At 37.6% G+C, this 20,062-nt stretch overlaps 1 protein-coding gene across 4 annotated transcripts in view; it reads right to left on the reverse strand.

Annotated features, from left to right (window-relative positions):
• CPNE8 (copine 8) overlaps positions 1-20,062 on the reverse strand; it is a 265,785-nt gene that overhangs the window by 229,535 nt on the left and 16,188 nt on the right. For all 4 annotated transcript variants that reach the window (XR_008651963.2, XM_063620134.1, XM_063620133.1 and 1 more), the window contains 2 exons: positions 4,095-4,135; positions 2,637-2,683 (listed from right to left, as the gene is read on the reverse strand). Coding sequence is in view for 2 of the 4 variants with exons in the window: in XM_063620133.1 (XP_063476203.1) it covers positions 2,637-2,683; positions 4,095-4,135 (88 nt within the window). In the remaining 2 variants the exon portion in view is untranslated. The remainder of the gene's footprint in view (positions 1-2,636; positions 2,684-4,094; positions 4,136-20,062) is intronic.

Raw genomic sequence — 20,062 nt, forward strand, 5'->3', positions numbered from 1 at the left:
CTCATGATCACTGGCCATCAGAGAAATGCAAATCAAAACCACAATGAGATACCATCTCACAGCAATTAGAATGGCAATCATTAAAAAGTCAGGAAACAACAGGTGCTGGAGAGGATGTGGAGAAATAGGAACACTTTTACACTGTTGGTGGGACTATAAACTAGTTCAACCATTGTGGAAGTCAGTGTGGCGATTCCTCAGGGATCTAGAACTAGAAATACCATTTGACCCAGCCATCCCATTACTGGGTATATACCCAAAGGACTATAAATCATGCTACTATAAAGACACATGCACACGTATGTTTATTGCGGCACTATTCACAATAGCAAAGACTTGGAACCAACCCAAATGTCCAACAGCGATAGACTGGATTAAGAAAATGTGGCACATATACACCATGGAATACTATGCAGCCGTAAAAAAGGATGAGTTCATGTCCTTTGTAGGGACATGGATGAAACTGGAAAACATCATTCTCAGTAAACTATCACAAGGACAAAAAACCAAACACCGCATGTTCTCACTCATAGGTGGGAATTGAACAATGAGAACACATGGACACAGGAAGGGGAACATCACACTCTGGGGACTGTTGTGGGGTGGGGGGAGGGATAGCATTAGGAGATATACCTAATACTAAATGACGAGTTAATGGGTGCAGCACACCAACATGGCACATGTATACATATGTAACAAACCTGCACATTGTGCACATGTACCTAAAACTTAAAGTATAATAATAATAAAATAAAATAAAATAAAACAAAATAAAATAAAATAAAAAATAATAAATAAATAAATAAATAAATAAGAATTAACTCCCAGAATCCTGGTTTAGGTCCAGAATTTTTTGTTGTTGTCCTTCTTCAAACTCCCTTTATCCAATAAAGTTTCCAGTTGCCTCATTATTAGTCATTTGCATTGGCCCAGATGTCTGGTACTGTAACTTAGGTATCCTTATCCTGGTTACTTTTTGGTGCCTGAAACAAAGTCATTTTGTGGACACCCTGGTCAATGCTCAGTCCCATCTAGCCTGCATCTATGGTCAATAAGCAGTTCCACTGTATTGTTTCAGGCCTTTGAGAAAGGGAACTCCGAAGAGAATGACAAGACAGCACGTCTTTCAGGAAGATAATCAAACGAATGATTAGAGAGATGAACATGGAAAAAGGGGGCATATACTAAGGTAGGAGAATTGTTGCAACAGGGAAGACAAAAGAGAAAATCGGTCTGAATAAAAAGGGTGGCTTATCCAAGTGTGGATTTTTCTTTTTTATGAAAGAGAATTCATAGCACTGGATGACATTAAGTGATGAAGATGTGGGAGAGAAACTCAGGATGACTACAAAAATTGCAGTTTCATATTTTGGCTGGTAGTTTTAGCTACATTTGAAGAAAAAACGCAGCAGACATAGGGTAAAGATGATGAGTTTATATTTGATATACAGAGTTCGAGGTAAATATTGAACTAAATAGAAATGAGCTAGGCGCAGTGGCTCACACCTGTAATCCCAGCACTTTGGGAGGCCGAGGCAGGTGGATCACCTGAGGTTGGGAGTTTGAGACCAGCCTGACCAACATGGAGAAACCCCGTCTCTACTAAAAATACAAAATTAGCCGGGCATGGTGGCGCATGCCTGTAATCTCAGCTACTCGGGAGGCTGAGGCAGGAGAATCACTTGAACCTGGGAGGCAGAGTTTGCAGTGAGCTGAGATTGTGCCATGGCACTCCAGCCTGAGCAACAAAAGTGAAACTGTCTCAAAAAAAAAAAAAAAAAAAAAAATGTGCAGAAGCAGTTAGATACGATAAACATTCAGCAGACTACCGACCACCAGCTCATTATCAGTAGAAACAAGTTTTGAATTATTTTCCCCAGGTTTTAAGAATAAATTAAATGATTTATTCTTGCCCTCTACTCAAAATTGAGACACAGTGGTAAAATGACTGGCAAATGCACTCTGTGGCACAAATAGCACAAACCTCACTAGGGAAATCTAGCCAGAAACTGTAACCTCATTAAAACAATGCACTAACTTCCTGAGATAACTGGCAACTATAGGCAGATGGAAATGCCTTTTATTTAATATGCCCCCCACCTTCCAATGTTCATCCATCCATTTGAATGTGGAGATACTCTAGAAAATAAATTAACAATTCAGTCTCTTCACTTTTGTTTCATTAAACAACGTACATTTGTATTAAGAAGCTGAATTTCTACTTTATTTTTAAATATGTTACAAAAAGTAGGCAATATTTGGTATTAAGCGGCACAACTGAAATCTTTTAAAGTGGCATTTTATAAGTATCAGCAGTTGATCTCTAAAAATAAGACAACCCACAAACTTAATTTTTTTAAGAAATCATGTCAAATAGATTGCAACACATTAAATTTATGTCTGGATAAAGGAAGTACAAGTTTCAGGACTAGAATATCTCACAAGAAGGTCATAAGTCAGCTAACCATTCACTGTTATTGAAAACAAAACACAAAGGTAACTTTCCTAAGATAAAAACAATTCAATCTTTGGGTTAAGAAGGACTTACAACGGAAAATAGAAAGTATCATCTTGATCAAGTTATAACTTACATATCTTCAAGCCCAGTGATTTTTTTAAAAAAGTTTTAAACTTACCTCTCTCCATTCTTTATTTCCAACTCCTTGTACATATAAGACACAAACTACAAAAGATGAAAAAATACGCACATATAAATGTCTTTTATGAAAATCCTATGTGAATGTGTACAATTTATTTTTCAGCTGTCCAAAAGCTACATCAAAATTAAATGCCTAATTCGTAGACTTACCCTTGCAAAAAAAAAAAAGGCTAGTAAATCATCATATGACTAAAAATTAATTTAAATAAGCAGAAAACAAACTATTATGCCAGATCTTTAGAACTTAGTATGAATTGAGCTTGGCACATAAAATAAGAAGTACTTGCTAAGGTCTTCACAGATAAATTTTAAAACCATAATTTAAACAATTTGAAATATTTCATTATGTTGTGAAAAACAAGCCAAGCTCTTCCTAAGATATTTATAGTGCCCAAGAGTATAACAGGAACGAAAACTTGGGGCAAGTCATGCTCTACATTTAATATTTATAACTTCCACCCTCAATATTTGTAAATAGGTAAGAAATTCTGTCAACCAAGAAAGGAATTCCCAAAAGGGAGATTAAGGGCTTTGGATAAAGATTAAGAGATAAGAAGTGTCCCACCCACTTGTCAAATGAGCCCCAGGAATTTTTAATACCCACGATTGCAATGCCTTTTTCCCAATGACTACCTCAACAATTCTGACAACTGACAAAAACCTTTTCTCTGTAATTCAACCGTATTTGTTCACACATTTGTAGAGATAAAGAACTGTTGTATGTCCATTTCTAAATATTACAAGATTCGGAAACACATTGATTTATACAGTTCATTCTGCTGTTTTCTAATTCAAACTACCCTTCTCACTTTATAAGTTATCTCCAATTTTCAATACCTCTAATTAGTAAACACTTTGGTTCATATCAGATGTTACATATTTCACTTGGTTGTAAATTTTATATACCACTTTTATTTTATTTTTCTTTTCTCTCTTTTATTTTTAAGAGACGGGGGTGGGCAGGTCTCACTATGTAGCCCAGGCTGGTCTTGAACTCCCGGGCTCAGGCAATCCTCCTGCTTCAGCCTCCCAAAGTGCTGGGATTATAGGCATGAACCACCTTGCCCGACCAGCACTTTCATTTAAAAAAAAAAAAAGAAAGAAACGTATTACTCTGTGACTAAATAACTTTAAATTATAGCCCATTACAGTTTTCTTTCAAATATAATAATTTCTACCAAATGGCCGGAGTACGAGGTTTTAATTTCAAAGTGAACTGTCCCACACTGGAGTCATTTGCATTCTCATTTTATTCTCAAAGTGCGCAGCAAGTCCCTCTTTACCCACAGTACTGCCCGGGGTTGATGAGTATGTAGGGCTTGGGACCCCTGCTGCTTTCTAGGCTTTAAAACAAACCTTTAAACAAGAACTATGAGTTTCATACAACTTTTGCAAAATCAAATGATTTTTCAAAAGGCAAGCAATACATACTTACTTGGATCAGATTTAGAAAATGTGTCTCTGTCAAGAAGATTTCTGTTGAATAAAACAGAAAATGTTAGCTGGATATAAAAGCAAAATATTTATATTTATATAGACATATTAAAATGTATATGTACATAATTGTGTATATATATATAAACATACACACACATATACATATATATGACTAAATAAACATGTCCTAGGGGTCTGCTTGTATATATTCAGACTGAACATCACTGGACTCCAAAAATAAGAGAAAGCTTTTATTTTCTCAGACTTTCATTCCACTTAACCAATAACATGACTCCTTACATCCTAAGATGAAAATCTCTTTGAGAGAATTAACTGCTTTAGGTTTCCATTTAATCCTTCATGAAGAATATAAAGGTGTTCAGAAATGCTTCCTGAATTGAATTGTGAGTTGTCATTAATGCAAACTTATTTGCCGTTCAAAGCACATGACCACGTTAGTCCATACAATCAGAATACAGTTGTGAAGCAGCATCTACTGACATTTGTGTTACATCAACCCTGACGAGTTTCATGTTGCTATTACGGTTTGGGAATTTAAGATGAACATATAGATGTTGCCTGAAGACTCTTTTCAGTAAACATTAAAAACATACACAAGGCCATTATTAGTACTTTTTTTTCCAGGTATTTCTTTTTTTTTTTTTTTTTTTTTTTTTTGAGACGGAGTCTCGCTCTGTCACCCAGGCTGGAGTGCAGTGGCGCAATCTCAGCTCACTGCAAGCTCCGCCTCCCGGGTTCATGCCATTCTCCTACCTCAGCCTCTCCGAGTAGCTGGGACTACAGGCGCCTGCCACCACGCCCGGCTAATTTTTTGTATTTTTAGTAGAGACTGGGTTTCACCGTGGTCTCGACCTCCTGACCTCGTGATCCGCCCGCCTCGGCCTCCCAAAGTGCTGGGATTACAAGCGTGAGCCACCGCGCCCGGCCCTCCAAATATTTCTAAAATAGAATAACAATGGAATATCAGAAAGTAGGAAAGCCTGGATTCCTCTGATACCAGTGTATTGCTACCCTCAGTGACAGTAATGCAGTCCTATACTTTATGCTCATAACAATAACACTGAGTACTCATTAAAAAGTTAAATTCAATATGCTCTGATTCACAACGCAGGAAATTATTAGAAAAATTTCCATCTAAAATTAGTTTTTATAAAATTATGATTTAAAGCTATATGCTTTTCTGAAAAATTTGATTAGAATGATGACTTGAGGGTTCTAAAAGTTTGAATTTGTGTTTAATAATCATCTTCCATTAATTGGTAATAATTTGGAATAGCTAAATTACATTTCTATTTGTAATACTTATAATAAAAATCTCGTGTTCAAGCTGCCTTATTTTCCACCAGTACTACTATTCACGTGCATTTATTTGTACTGCCCTTGGTATCTGAAAAGTCCCTTTTTCATATGAATCTGGCATCCTTTCTTATTTCAGGTTCTCAAAAGTGATTGCCTCCATTGAATCACCATACACTGAAACAATAAAAATATATTCAACAAACCAATGCAGTACAAACAGTGAAATGAGATCATGTCTTGAAATATTCCTAGAAAGGAGAAACATCAGACATACTCATATTTGGAATTAAATCAGATTAGAAGACCACTAGTCAGTAATCACATTAAATTAATCCTTTCCATCCCCTGAGCAGACACCATGACTCCAGCAATGGTTAGCAAACAGTAAATTAAAACATTTTCATTTGAGAAATTACTGTGATATTACATTTATTATACAAAGGTAGTTCTTCACTTCAGTGGGAATTCTCCCAATCCTTCCTGTGACTCAAGCTTTTGCTCATTAGGTATCCTAGGAAAATATTATGCTGTTTCTTTCAGAATTTACAAAAAAACAGAGATGACAGTGCAAAACATTGTGATGTGGCTGTGACTCAAAAACTATGCTATAGACGTATTTAACAGAAAATAATGTAGTTTCAATGTCTTACTTATGTAAAAAAAAAAAACTACAAGTTTTAACCACAAATATAAAATAAAGGATTTCTATCAACAATAGGACAGATGAGTATTCTTTTTTTTGAGATGAAGTTTCACTCTTGTTACCCAGGCTGGAGTGCAATGGTGCAATCTCTGTTCATTGCAACCTCCGCCTCCTGGGTTCAAGTGATTCTCCTGCCTCAGCCTCCCGAGTAGCTGGGATTACAGGCATGTGCCATCACGCCCAGCTAATTTTGTATTTTTAGTAGGGACAGGGTTTCTCCATGTTGGTCAGGCTGGTCTCGAACTCCCAACCTCAGGTGATCCACCCACCTCTGCCTCCCAATGTGCTGGGATTACAGGCGTGAGCCACTGCGCCCCGCCAAGATTAGTATTCTTAATCATAAACTTTACTTGTCACATTGTTTCACTCAGCCATTGTGATCCATAACGCATAATGGTAAGATAAAAAATAAAACAAGCCAACAAGAAACCCTTTGTATAATGACAAGTAAAAATCTGTAACTCTTCATAACATAGTCTGAAATTTGCAATTTAACTTTCCAATTATATTTGGTAATAATTTTACCTGTACTTTGGTCATATGAATACAGTAGAATAGACTATCTCTGACAGATTGAATTCCCAAAAGACTACTTTACTCAAGCATGTATGACTGCAAAGTTGGAAAAGGCAAATATTCTTAGTGATATACATACACTGCAAAAGACCAGTGATTGTTAAAATGCACCATTCAGTTTAGATTTATTTTAGGAATAAGAATTTTATCTTCCCAAGTTCCTATTAGAAACAAAACCCATTAACATTAAGTAAAATAAGATAGGTATTATTGTGAAGGCCATTTCATAAATTCATAAACTAAGCGGGGGCTCAGAGAAAGTGAGTGAATGATTCAATGTACACAGCCCAGTATAGAATAATCTAATGGTACCAATCATTCTGAATCTGATTCTTCTGTTCTTTACAAAATACCTCAGTTTCTGGAGAAGTCCAGAAGACTTCTTATTTTCTATGAGTATTAAAAATGTCCAAGGCCTCCAATTTTACCTATCACATGAATATAAAGGGAAATAAATTCCTGTTCATAGACTAGTATAAAGAGAGATGCTGCTTATAGAATGAGGACAGAAAACCAGAATGAGAGGCCAAACTGACTATACTTTCCATAGAAAAAAATCTTTGTTTTATATATAACGCACTTTTAAAAATAAACATACACACACCCCTCCATGACCAGATTTTATACGAGAAGGCTACTCTTCCCTCCATGGACTTGTCATCTGCTTGAGCTAGGATGCCTGTAACTTTGTTCCTACCATTTTATAACATGATGTTGAACATCAACACTAGGTTAAAAGTCCTGAACATGTCTTTCTATTCTGCAGATCTAGATGTAGCTAATACAAAAGAACAAATTCTTCAAAAGAAATTTTGGAAAAATACAGTGTACAAGTTAGAAAAATTACCTGATGAAATATCTAATCAAAATTATAACCTATAAATTGCCTGAGTTGTTCTAGTAGCCACTCATCCTCAAATTTCATTAAAATTCCTAGACTATGAGCTTAAAGGGGGATAACTGAAATAGCATAACTGAAGCCGAGGCCCAGCCAATTTAATTCTAACCTGTAGGAAGAAATACTATCAGAAGTCTTCAAACCACAGCAACTCCATCTTGAATAGGGGCTAGGTAAAATAAGGCTGAGACCTACTAGGCTGCATTCCCAGGAGGTTAAGGCATCCTTAGTGTCAGTATAAAGAGACTGGCACAAAATGCAGGTCATAAAGACCCTTCTGATAAAACAGGTTGCAGTAAAGAAGCTGGCCAAAACCCACCAAAACCAAGATGGTGATAAGAGTGACCTCTGGTCTTCCTCACTGCTACACTCCCCCCAGGGCCATGACAGTTTACAAATGCCATGGCAACATCAGGAAGTACCCTATATGTTCTAAAAGGGGGAGGCATGAATAATCCACCCCTGTGGATATAATCAAGAAATAGCCATAAAAATGGGCAACCAGCAGCCCTTGGCACTCCTCTGCCCATGGAGTAGCTGTTCTTTTGTTCCTTTTCTTTCTTAATAAACTTGCTTTCACTTTATTGACTCACTTTGAATTCTTTCTTGGGCAAGATCCAAGACCCTTTCTTGGGGTCTGGATCGGGACACCTTCCTAGTAACATCACTGGGTTAACTGGAGAGGTGTATTTTGCATGAAATGTAAAATTAGGAAGTAGATAAGCAGGAATTTAGCAACACCTTTCCAAAATCACCCAAGATAAAGAATTCCCTGACTCCTCAGCCTTCCTAGTCAATTCTCATGCATATTCAGCCTTGAGAACAGGCTACCTTCCCCTAAAGACAATAGTCAGTTAGCTCATCTGAACTCAGCCTGCTCTGATTTTATGCTCAATAAGCCATCTTCCAAATTGAAGACCGTTTCCCATATAGTAGTTACGAAGTAGCCAATATGAATATCACAGTTGTAGTTTTTATTGTCAGTCAGCATTCTGAGACCCACACTGAACAGCCAGCTAGGCTCTTAAAATGTATCTCATGCTTGTCTTTCTCAAACTGCAAAGTAGCAATTCTCTTTCAACTTCAAAGCAAATCTGCAAGTATTTTTCAAGCAAATGAGCTATGGCCAAGACCTAACTAAGCACTACCAAAAATAATACAATCTGTATTAAAGGTTTATTTCAAGAAGCCTGAATTTTACTTACAGAAACAACTAAACAGCAACATAGGATGGTATATAAAATCACAGTTTATTACAGGGAGAAAGAACAGTAACCTAAAAACAGTGTCAAATTGATTCAGCTACGACGACAACAACAACAACAAAAGCCAGGTACAGTAATTAGTTCTCATTCCAACTATTTTTCAAATAATTGATAATCATATATATAATTTAAGTGATCTAAATAAATAGATATCCTGAAATAAGTACCTTATTGAGACAGCCAGGTGGGAGGGGGTCCCTGGCAAAACTCCAACCAGCCTGTGCACTGGGAATGCATACAGAGGTGGAGCCACAGTTTGCCCCATTTGCAGCCGGGAGGAGCCTGGCCACTCCTCTTCCTGTGTGGAACCTGAGATTCAAATTGCCAGACAGGAAGCACCCCAGCAGGGACCCCGGCTTTACAGAGAGTCTCTGTTTCCCCCTTTTTTCTCCTTTTTGCCAAATATGTCCCATTTTTCTCCCTCCTCGAATTGTCTGTGAGCCTGAATTTTCATGGCCATGGGACAAGGATCCTGTCTTTAGCTGAACTAAGGAAAAAATTCTGCAATATTATTTTTAAAAAGCTAAGTATTTTTTCTACTATATTTATATGTATTAAGGATTTAATAGTAGAAAATAAAAACTCTGAATTTTTCATATGTAAAATGAGCATAACATGATGTATTTAAAGTAAAAAGTGACTTGTGAGTTAATCCTAAAGTTGCAGGCATGCTACTGACTCTTTCCTGCTCAGCAGATAAAATCACCTCATAAATATTCTTGTTAAAAAATCCTTCAAAAGGGAAACAAATATCATTATCCTTCCACAGATGAAATTTGAAAAAGACAACCTGTGTATGAATTTTAAAGTTAATAGTTTCAGAATAAAGGCAATTTTGCTATTTGTGACGTTTTTAAAGTTCTAATTTAATAATAAAAAAATACAAGATACTTGTTTTAGGGGTTAAGTCCTCTACTTGGAGACATAAAATTAATTCCAAAAAGCACTGTGACCAGCAGAAGTGAAACAACACATTAAAAAATCTACTGCTGTACCTTGAGTGCAATTTTTCTATTTAATTTTCAACAGGAATGGAAATATAGTTTGTAAATAGAGCCCAACAAAAAAAATATTTAATTTTCTATAGGGACAAAAATACAGTTTATAAGTAGAGCCAAACAATGCTTTATCATTTTGCAAACACTGTCCAGAATAAATTTTCCACATGTGGACAGAGACCAGTATCTCTGAATCATAGTGTCCCCTGCAAATTGCCCTGTGTCAATAAGCAGAATGATTCTGGTTTTAATTAAAATTTTGTAAATTATTAAGGGCCTTTTATTTATATATTTTTCAGTGTAGTCTCTGGAGCACTGATAGCCTGCAAGCTTTACCAAATGTTGCTTAGGCAGCTACAGAAACTAGCACAAGCTTGCACATAAGTGGGGCCCATTGAATGAACGAAGAGTTTCAGTCTCCAATCTAAAGCATCATCTTTTTTCACTTTAGGTAAGGTTAGGTGTTTTATTATAGAAAGCAGAGTAGAAGGGGAATCTAGCATCTGGGGCCTTTGCCCTAATAGGTAATCCATTAACTGAAAATCCCTGAGAGTGACAGCATCACTGGGCCTCATGTCACTGAACCATGCCCACGGCCTTTATTTAGGGCATTATGTTATCTTATGGACTGGAATTAGAAAGTTATTTGTACGTATATATATTTTTTAATGTACATACACACAAAATGGTTTTCAGAATTTTTTTTTTTTTTTTAATGAAGACAAGGAAATCAAAACTTTTTTTGAGCAACTGAAAGCAAATTTAATCTTTGGAAGTGATTTGAATGCAATGTTTAATTCTCTCTGATTCATTCATTCATTCTTTTATTTTATTCATTGAATAAACAATACCCTGAGAAATTTGACATACACATTTCAGGAAAAAATATTTTTCCCAAAACTACAATTTCTATAGCAAGGGGAGCCAAACTGTGTACAGGCAAAAAGGAAAGGTTTAGAAATGAAAAAAAAAAGGCCGGGCGTGGTGGCTCACGCCTGTAATCCCAGCACTTTGGGAGGCCGAGACTGGCAGATCACGAGGTCAGGAGATCGAGACCATCCTGGCTAACACGGTGAAACCCCGTCTCTACTAAAAATATAAAAAATTAGCTGGGCGTGGTTCAAAATTAGCTGTGTGAGGTTCACCCATGCAAAGGTTGAAACTGTAATTTTATAACTGGCCTTTTCAGCTTAAAAGTAGTAATAAGTACTTTGAACAACCAATTTCAGCAGAAACTGAAAAATAACTTAAAATTTCTTTTATCCCTAGTGTCTGTTGGGTAATATCTGTCATTTATGATAAAGTTCTTGCTGTATATTCAGGCTACCAGAGGAAGCTGTTGAACTGAATCTTTTAGTCTATTTGTGCAGCTTCAAATCTGAAAGTCTATTCTTACTTTCTTGAAAGCCAGATAAACTTAAGTACTTTCCAATGACCCTATCCTTCAGAATTACTTGGTATCTTAGATTCTAGCTGACTTTGGCTTTTTAGTAAGTTTTGGTTTTAAAGTATTTCTTTTTATTTATTTATTTTTTTTTTTTTTGAGACGGATTCTCACTCTGTCCCCCAGGCTGGAGTGCAGTGGTGCGATCTCAGCTCACTGCAAGCTCTGCCTCCTGGGTTCACATCATTCTCCTACCTCAGCCTCTCAAGTAGCTGGGACTACAGGCGCCTGCCACCACTCCCAGCATGGGTGAATTTGGGTTAGATACTAACAGAAATTTGAGGAGAGGAGAATTAACTGCATAATTTTTTATATTCCTTCTGAGGCATTCAACTGTGATCAATATCCTTGGAAACTACTTAAAAAGAAACCTGTGCTTTGTCAGAACTTGACATGTCAGAGCTCTGGTTAGCCTGAGATAAATACAAGAACCTACCAGTCTGAAGTAATGACGGGTTAACTCAGGGTAATGCAAGCTTTCAGAAAAAGATACAGAATGCAATTCCTCATTTCAGCTGGAAAAGGGAAACATGTTTATGCTTTAAAAAACGCAGAAAAAAAAAGAGACTGAGAGCAGGATATGGGTCTTCTTAAAAACCTAAATCTCAGTACAAAACTAAATTCATTACCTTTTCCCCAATCTTATGGCTCCTGTATTTTCTGTCCTAGAAAATGACAACTGTGAAAGAAAAATAATGGACACCCAAACATATCAGGTCCAAATCCCTGGAACCTGTAAATGTGACCTTATTTGGAAGAGGTCTCTGCAGATGTGATTAAACTATAAATCCTGAGATGAGTAGATTACCCTGGATTATCTGGGAGGGCCACAAATTCAATCACATACATCACATATAAGAGGAAGGCAGAGGGAGATTTGACACTTACAGAAGAGACATGACAGTGACAGCACTGATAGAGTTGTAGATTTTGGCCTTGAAGATTAGAGTGATGCAGTCACAAGCCAAAGCATGCTAGCAGCAACCAGCAGGAGCTGGAAAAGGCAAAGAATGGATTGCCCACTAGAGCAGCTGGAGGGGCATCAGCCCTGCCAACACCTTGATTTCAGCCTGGCAATACTGATTTAGGACTTCTGGGCCTCCAGACCTGTGAGAAGATAAATTTCTGTTCTTTTAAGCCAACAAGGTTGTGGCAATTTATTATAACAGCCACAGGAAACAAATACAGCCAGCAACACTGTCCAACCTCTCCTCCAAGCAAGACGCCTCAGTAACAGGCCATCTTGTCTCCCATATCCCAGTTCATTCACCGAGAAACCTCCAGGAGAAAGCTCTCTGCCGTAAATACTTGAGCAAACGCCTTGCTTGCAAAAAACCCATTACCTCCCGAAAGTCCAAACTCCATAACATTGCACTGAACACCTGCCACATTCTGACCCCGGCTATGTCTCCAGCTGCACCTCTATCCATATTATTTCTTACAGACTTTGCTTCCTGACACTTCAGATTCTTTGCGGTCCCTCAAACAAATCCTGCCTCACACTTCTCTACACTTACATTTTACCCATAGCATTCTGTTTCCCAAAATTTCCTCACCAACCCCTTTCCTGCTAGGAAATGAGAATTCCTCTTTCAGCCTCTCTCCATGGCTCTCTCCTAGCATGCAGAACTGATTATTTCCCCCAGGTACCCCATAATACTCAACAAGAATCTGTATCACAAATTGCACACCTACTGTTTATTTACTAAGTGCCAGGCGCTGAGCTGGGCATTTAAATAAATCATTTCACTTAACCCTCACCATAGTCCTACCAAGTAGCAATTATTAGCAGGGTCCATTTTCCAAAGAAGTTAATCAAATTCAGAGAGGTTAAATAAAGTGGCCAAAGTCACAGAAAAGGCAAACACTTGGAGGCTGTTTTGCAAATTTTCTATTGATTTCTGAATCTGATTTTGATTTTTGATGTCTGTATTCGTTACACTATTCATCTGTATCATTAAGAACAAAATGAAATGAGCTGCAAATAATGTTATTATTTAGCATCATTTCAGAGACTCTACAGAGAAAGATATAAAATAAAAATTAGGCAGTAGTGGAAAGAAAAATTAAATTATCTTTACTTACAGAAGATTTAATTTTGTACACAGAAAAAAGCAAGAAAATTAACAAATAAAAGCTTTTTAAATTAATAAGATAATTCAGTAGAGTGACTGGAAGCTCGATGAATACATAATAGTCGATAATGCTCTTGGGTATCAACTGTTAATCATTCTATCCAACTAGGCTGTTTAGTAGTTATATGTTGCCTTCAATTGCTGAAGTATGTGAGCTATGCAGCTCTCACTATAACCTCACTCCAAAATAGTATGTTACCAACAAAGCAAGTCTCAGGCCAAATTGTGCCAAAGTGACAAATATTCATTACCAAGAAGAACTCAAAACAGTCACACAGTGTACTCCATCAGTTTAATCAACTTCCAGCTCCCTGTCCTTTCAGACACTCTAAATAGCACCTTCAGGCAGATGGACAATATTCTGTTGACAGTGTCTAACTTTCTGGTCAGATAAGCGTAGAGAATTCTCTAAACATTTATACCCATTACCTAAGGTGTCCCTAGGCCTATGGCACCACTCTAAAGGGCATAACCCCCGGAGTCACTAGGCATGTATCTCCCGTTCACTTGAGCAATATTTCTAGCTAATCCACATTATTCTTTTTTATAACAGTTTTATTCGGATGTAAATGACATACTATAAAATTTGCCCTTTTAAAGTGTACAATCCAGTGGTTGATAGTATATTCCCAGAGTTGTACAACTATTACCACTAATTTTAGAATATTTACCTCTTTCCTTCCACCAAAAACACCCTGAACCCATCAAAAATCACACCCTATTCCACTTCCCTGAGCCCCTGGTAACCACTAATCTTTCTGTCTCCATGTATTTGCCTATTCTGAGCATTTCATGTAAATAGAATCATGATCATATACAACATGTGCTCTTTTTGTGAGTAGCTTCTTTCAATTACATGATGTTTTGAAGATTCAGCCACGTTGTAGTACGTGTCAGTACTTCATTCCGTTTTATTGCCAAATCATATTCTATTGGATGGATATACCACTTTGGTTCATCAATTCATAGATATTTTGGTTGTTTCTATTTTTTGGCTATTACGAATAATACTGCAATGAAGATTTGTACAAGTTTTTATGCGGACATATGGTTTCACTTCTCTGGGGTATATACCTAACAGAATTGCTGGGTCCTATGGTAACACTATTTTTAAAATCTGAAAAAACTGCCACACTATTTTCCAAAGTGACTGCATTATATTACATTCCTACCAGCAATATGTAACGGTTCCAATTTTTCCACATCCTCGCCAGTGTTATTATCAGTCTTTTTTTTATAACCATATAGTGGTATGAAGTAGTCAGTCCACATACCTGATCACCATACGTTTTATCAGTTTGTTTTTTTTAAGTCTAACATCATAGTAATTACAAAACGCTCTGGTGTTGATAAAGGGTAAAGATAGTATAACAGTTAGGAGTAGCCACTTCCAGAGCATGATCTACTGATTAAACTTCCAATGCTAACTCACCACACCCAAAGTATATAAAACTGCTTAGGATCCTTGAGATTTAACTCTACAGTCTAACACACACATCTATATGACACTCTCTGCTGAAATATTTTAAAGTAAATTACAGAAAAGATATCATCAACCAGCATCAATTGAAAAAAACATGAAGAAAATGTAACATACGATTTTAAAATTTTGGCATAAGGGATACTTTCTAAGCTGTGTACAAAGCCTAGAGAAAAATTTAATTTTTATGATAATGAATGTATTTTAAACTAATATACAAAAAATGATATAATAATTAAACTCAAAATTCAACATTTGTAACATATATATAAGAATGTTAAGGCTATAAATATACAAAGCATTCTCTAAATTAATGAGAAAAAAGTATAAGCACCCCAAAAGAAAAATGACTTAAAGAAGTGAATTGGCATTTTGTAAGAGGAAGAAATATATTTGGTCACTCACATTTTAAATAAAGTTCATCCTGAATAATGAGCAATGACATGCAAATAAAATAAATAATAAGATAATGCTCTACTATGAGACAGACAAATATTAGCAGCATGAATAGAACTCATTTAGTTGTAAGTTACAGAAGAAAAGGGAAATTTATGGTGAAAATACAGATATTTTATACAGCCCAGACTCAGGCATGTAGCTGATCCTATGAGAAGAACAAAAGCAAGGGCAGAAACATCCAAACTGTTTTTCTGTGTGCATGTATTATCTATTTCAATCTTTTTTTTTTTTAACTGCTTCCTCTACTTCTTTTTTTTTTTTTTGAGACGGAGTCTGGCTCTGTCGCCCAGGCTGGAGTGCAGTGGCGCAATCTCAGCTCACTGCAAGCTCTGCCTCCCGGGTTCACGCCATTGTCCTGCCTCAGCCTCTCCAAGTAGCTGGGACTACAGGCGCCCACCACCACGCCCGGCTAATTTTTTGTATTTTTTAGTAGAGATGGGGTTTCACCGTGGTCTCGATCTCCTGACCTTGTGATCCTCCCGCCTCGGCCTCCCAAAGTGCTGGGATTACAAGCGTGAGCCACTGCGCCCGGCCTGCTTCCTCTACTTGTCTGAACTACATGATGGGAAACATAGATGCTGATATTGTTTGGCTCTATGTCCCCACCCAAATCTCATGTAGAATTGCAATCCTCAGTGTTGGAGGAGGGGCCAGGTGGGAGGTGACTGGATCATGGAGGCAGTCCTCCCCCTTCTGTTCTTGTGATAGTGAGTTCTCAGGAGATTTGGTTGTTTAAAAGTGTGTAGCACTTCCCTCTTCTCTCTCTCTCTCTCTCCTGCTCCATCATGTAAAGATGTGCCTGCCTCCCCTTGCGCCTTCCACTATGATTAAAAGTTTCCCGAGGCCTCCCCCGCTATGCTACCTGTACAGCATACAGAATGGTGAGCCAATTAAATCTCATTTCTTCATAAATTACCCAGTCTCAGATAGTTCTTTACAGCAAGGGGAGAACAGACTAATATAGATGGCTGGGGTTATTAGCTTCATATTTTATAATTCTGGCACCCAAGAAGAGACTGCCACCTTTTCCCCGCTTCATTACAATCACCAGATCTCATGGACTTGTCATCACCTGGCAGGGTGCCACCTCTGAACAATCGTTACAACTGGGAACCACCAGTTCCACCATTTACTAGCTGTGTAAACTAAAACCCTCTAGGCTTCAGTTTTCTTATCTGTAAAAAAGGAGATGATCATAGTATCCTCCTCATAGAGTTGTTTGAGGAGTAAGTTAGTAAATATAAAGCACTTAGAGCAAATCCAGCATATAGTAAATATCAGAAAAACTATCTAGAGGCAAAGGCAAAGAGAATAATGTAGAGTGGGTGTGCAATGCCCTAAATTAAGTGATAAAGCCCTAAACTGTGATTAAGGAAAAAGGTCAAATTCATTCGAAAACATTCATTCATGCTTTCTTTCAACACAGATTTATTGGGCGTGTATTATGTGCCAGGCACTACTAGAGTAGTGCATGGGAATAGTTAAGCCCTGATCTCAAGTCCACTTTGTAGAAGAAAGATGTAATGTGAGCCTAAGGCTGCTCCTCCAAGTTCCTTTTGCCTTCTATGAAATTAAAAAGGGCCAAAGAGCCTCCTGTAAAATGAAAAATGAATCCTCTTGATATCTTTTTAAGTTTATACTGTCGGCCCAGCTGGGGTCTGGTGGAAGGAATATGTAATAGGAAACTCTGAGAGGAATTTCTTTACAAAAGAAGGTAGAGCTCAGATGAGAGACCCAGATTCAGAGACAAAGACAAGCCCACACAGTCCGGAGCCTGGAACTGTGGGGTGTGTGCCCACAGAGCAAAAAAGTTGTGAATATATGGATTTAAAGAAATGACGACACCCAGGGAGTCTGTAGTAAGGAGGACTCCTGACTGAGACTGAACCTAGAAGGACCACATAGAACCACAAAGATCTGGTAAATCAAGAGAGACCAGCACCAGGAGGCAATGAGCAGAGTTACATACAGGGTTACAGGGACAGCAGACAGCAAGGCCTCATGCCAGGCCTTGTAGCAATAGGGCATTACTGCAACTTCCCAGTGGCACTGTCAACAGCAATGTTTTAACAACAGCAGTGAAGGCTGCATGGAGGCAGACAGATAGGAAGACGGGTGTATTGAGACCACAGCTGAGATCATTCCCTTGGAGAGATGCTCTCCAGGCAGGGCGTGCTAGGCCTGCAAAGCAGCAGCTAGGTTCAGGTATTAATATCTGAAGCCAAAATCCAAGGAAAAAAACTCGACTTCCATCTTACCTAAGTCATTGTAAAATAAATATGAATGGAAATATGCCTTATATGCCTCTAAATAAATGCACAAAGAGATACCTGCTTGGCCTGACCTATTGCTGGGTAAGAAAGTTGGGGCGATTTGTACTTTCTCCTTTGCTCTTTTCAACATAATTTGTTTTTGGTTTTTTTTTTGCGTATTTTTGAAACTTTATCTTCATGAAGTGATCCACTGTTTCCCAAATATTTCAGTTGAATACCTGTATAAAAACAAGAATTCCTTGCTAAGGGATGGAAATTTTCAAAACACTTTATTAATATTATCTCAGACAATCCTTATACAACTGTATCAGAAGGAATTTCTATAAACAGAAGCACAAGGAAACTAACTTATCTGAACTCTCAAAGTATAGAGCTGCCGTTTAAATCCAGATCTTTCTGGCTCTAAAGTTTTGCTAAGCCTGTAATACATTACACCATTCCCTAACTATGTTACAACACTTGAGATTATATATCATGATTTTTCTGTCTCTCCTCCTGCCCACTCTAAAAGCAGTAACCACATTTCAGCTCACTTGCTAACAGCTAAGTGGACAATGACCCTCCAAATATTTTACACAATTAGCTAGATTAGTAGTCTTTTAGGGTTTATTGCTTTCCCAGAGTCAGTGCAATGGATCACTTGTCCATTGCACTGACTGATGCAAGAGCAAGAGCTGATGACTGTGATGTGCCTACAAATCTCCACTAAGTAGAAAGCTGGAAGCTAACATCACTCTACCCAACATCAGCTCACATACTGCTGCCTTCCAAGCACCACCACCAAAATATATTGATCATATGACTGGATTTTCTAACATTTTGTTCCTTTGTCTATTAGCTGTAGAACACTATGTTGCTTCTATAAGGGAGGAAAAGTCATGTATATTCAGGCTCTACATTTCAACATTTCAAAAGAAAATCTTTATCTATATGCAAGGTTGTCTTCTGCCAGCTCTCTTTAAGATGCATAAATCAATACATAGGCTGTGACATGCTTGTAAAGGTAAGGCTAGATTGGCAAGGTTGGTTTTTTTCTTCCTCCAGATTTTAAGCAATATCTTCTGTAATTTCTTTGGACCATTGGACAATTCAAAAGTACCTAGGAGTAATCTGAGATTTGCAGACTCAATAACAGAATTTAAACAGAAGAAGGAACTAATCCAAATGGGAACATGTAGGTCAGCATAAATGATCAGCTGAGATACAGGAGAATGAAAATAACTTCCTAATATGTATGTTTCATCCTTATCAGAAGTGAGTAGAACAGAAGTGTGCCCTGACTCAAAGGCTCTCATCTCGGCCCCAAAACCAACAAAACAACAATGGAAACAAAATCTCAGTAGCAGCCCATCCTACCTACAGTTCTACAAGTCCTAAAAAACCACTGAATGAAACAGGCATAGGCAATTGCTTAGCCATGTCTCCTTCATCCTGCCTTTTTACAATTGATTTTTTTTTCAACTCAATTAATACTATACTCTTTCTGGCCTTCAGGCCTTCCAGCCATGATTCCTGTTCATATGTGATGCGCCTTTCTTCCACTAACGTTCCTTTCTTCAACTATATATTGAATAATTATCAAGCACTTTCTATATGCAATACACTGGACTAGAAGCTAAGTGGGATGCAAAGCTGAATAAGACATGATTCTTATCCTATGAGAGTTTACAGTTTAATAGCTGTCTGACACTCATTCAAATGTTTATTCAACCAGCACTAGGTTAATAAGTGCCAGATAAAGGATTTAGTGTTGGAGACCATGATATGAACACACTGGGCTCCAGGCCTAGATTATTTATATTCCATTAAGGGGACAGATTTGTAAACAAATATGTGCAGTGAAATGTGGAATATGTATAATAAATAAATTCATTACAAATTAGAGAAAGGGAGGGGTGGACAATTCAATCTGAAGGATCAGGAAAAGTCTTCATAGTATGAGTGATGCTTGAACTATTGGCAGAGTCCATCATGTGAGATAACAACGTGAGGCCGAACTATTCCTAGCAGAGAGAACCACAGTGTGAACATCATGGTTTTCTCAGGAAATGCAGGTGTCTGAAGTGACTTAGAGTTTAGGAAAGAGTTTAGAGGCAAAAGTGGAGAAGGCGAGGGTGGTGGGACATAGAAAGAGATGAGGCTTAAAATTTAAGTCAGGGTTTGGAAGATCCTGATGACTCATTATACAGGCAACTAGAGGGTCTTAAACAAGGGAGTAATAGTATGGTGTCATTTGCCCTTTTTGAGTACAACTCTACCAGCTCAAAGTACAGGATTCCTGGCGAGGAGGAGGAGGTTGGCCAGAGATTGTGAGGTTGGAAGAGTCAAGGAACTTGTACATCGTCTTTGCATGGGTCAGACTGGCCTGGACCTAGTTAGCAGAATGGTCAGCCATGTTAAAGAGACAATATGGAA

Source organism: Symphalangus syndactylus, chromosome 17 (assembly GCF_028878055.3).
Source record: "Symphalangus syndactylus isolate Jambi chromosome 17, NHGRI_mSymSyn1-v2.1_pri, whole genome shotgun sequence".
In the NCBI taxonomy this organism is placed as follows: domain Eukaryota; kingdom Metazoa; phylum Chordata; class Mammalia; order Primates; family Hylobatidae; genus Symphalangus; species Symphalangus syndactylus.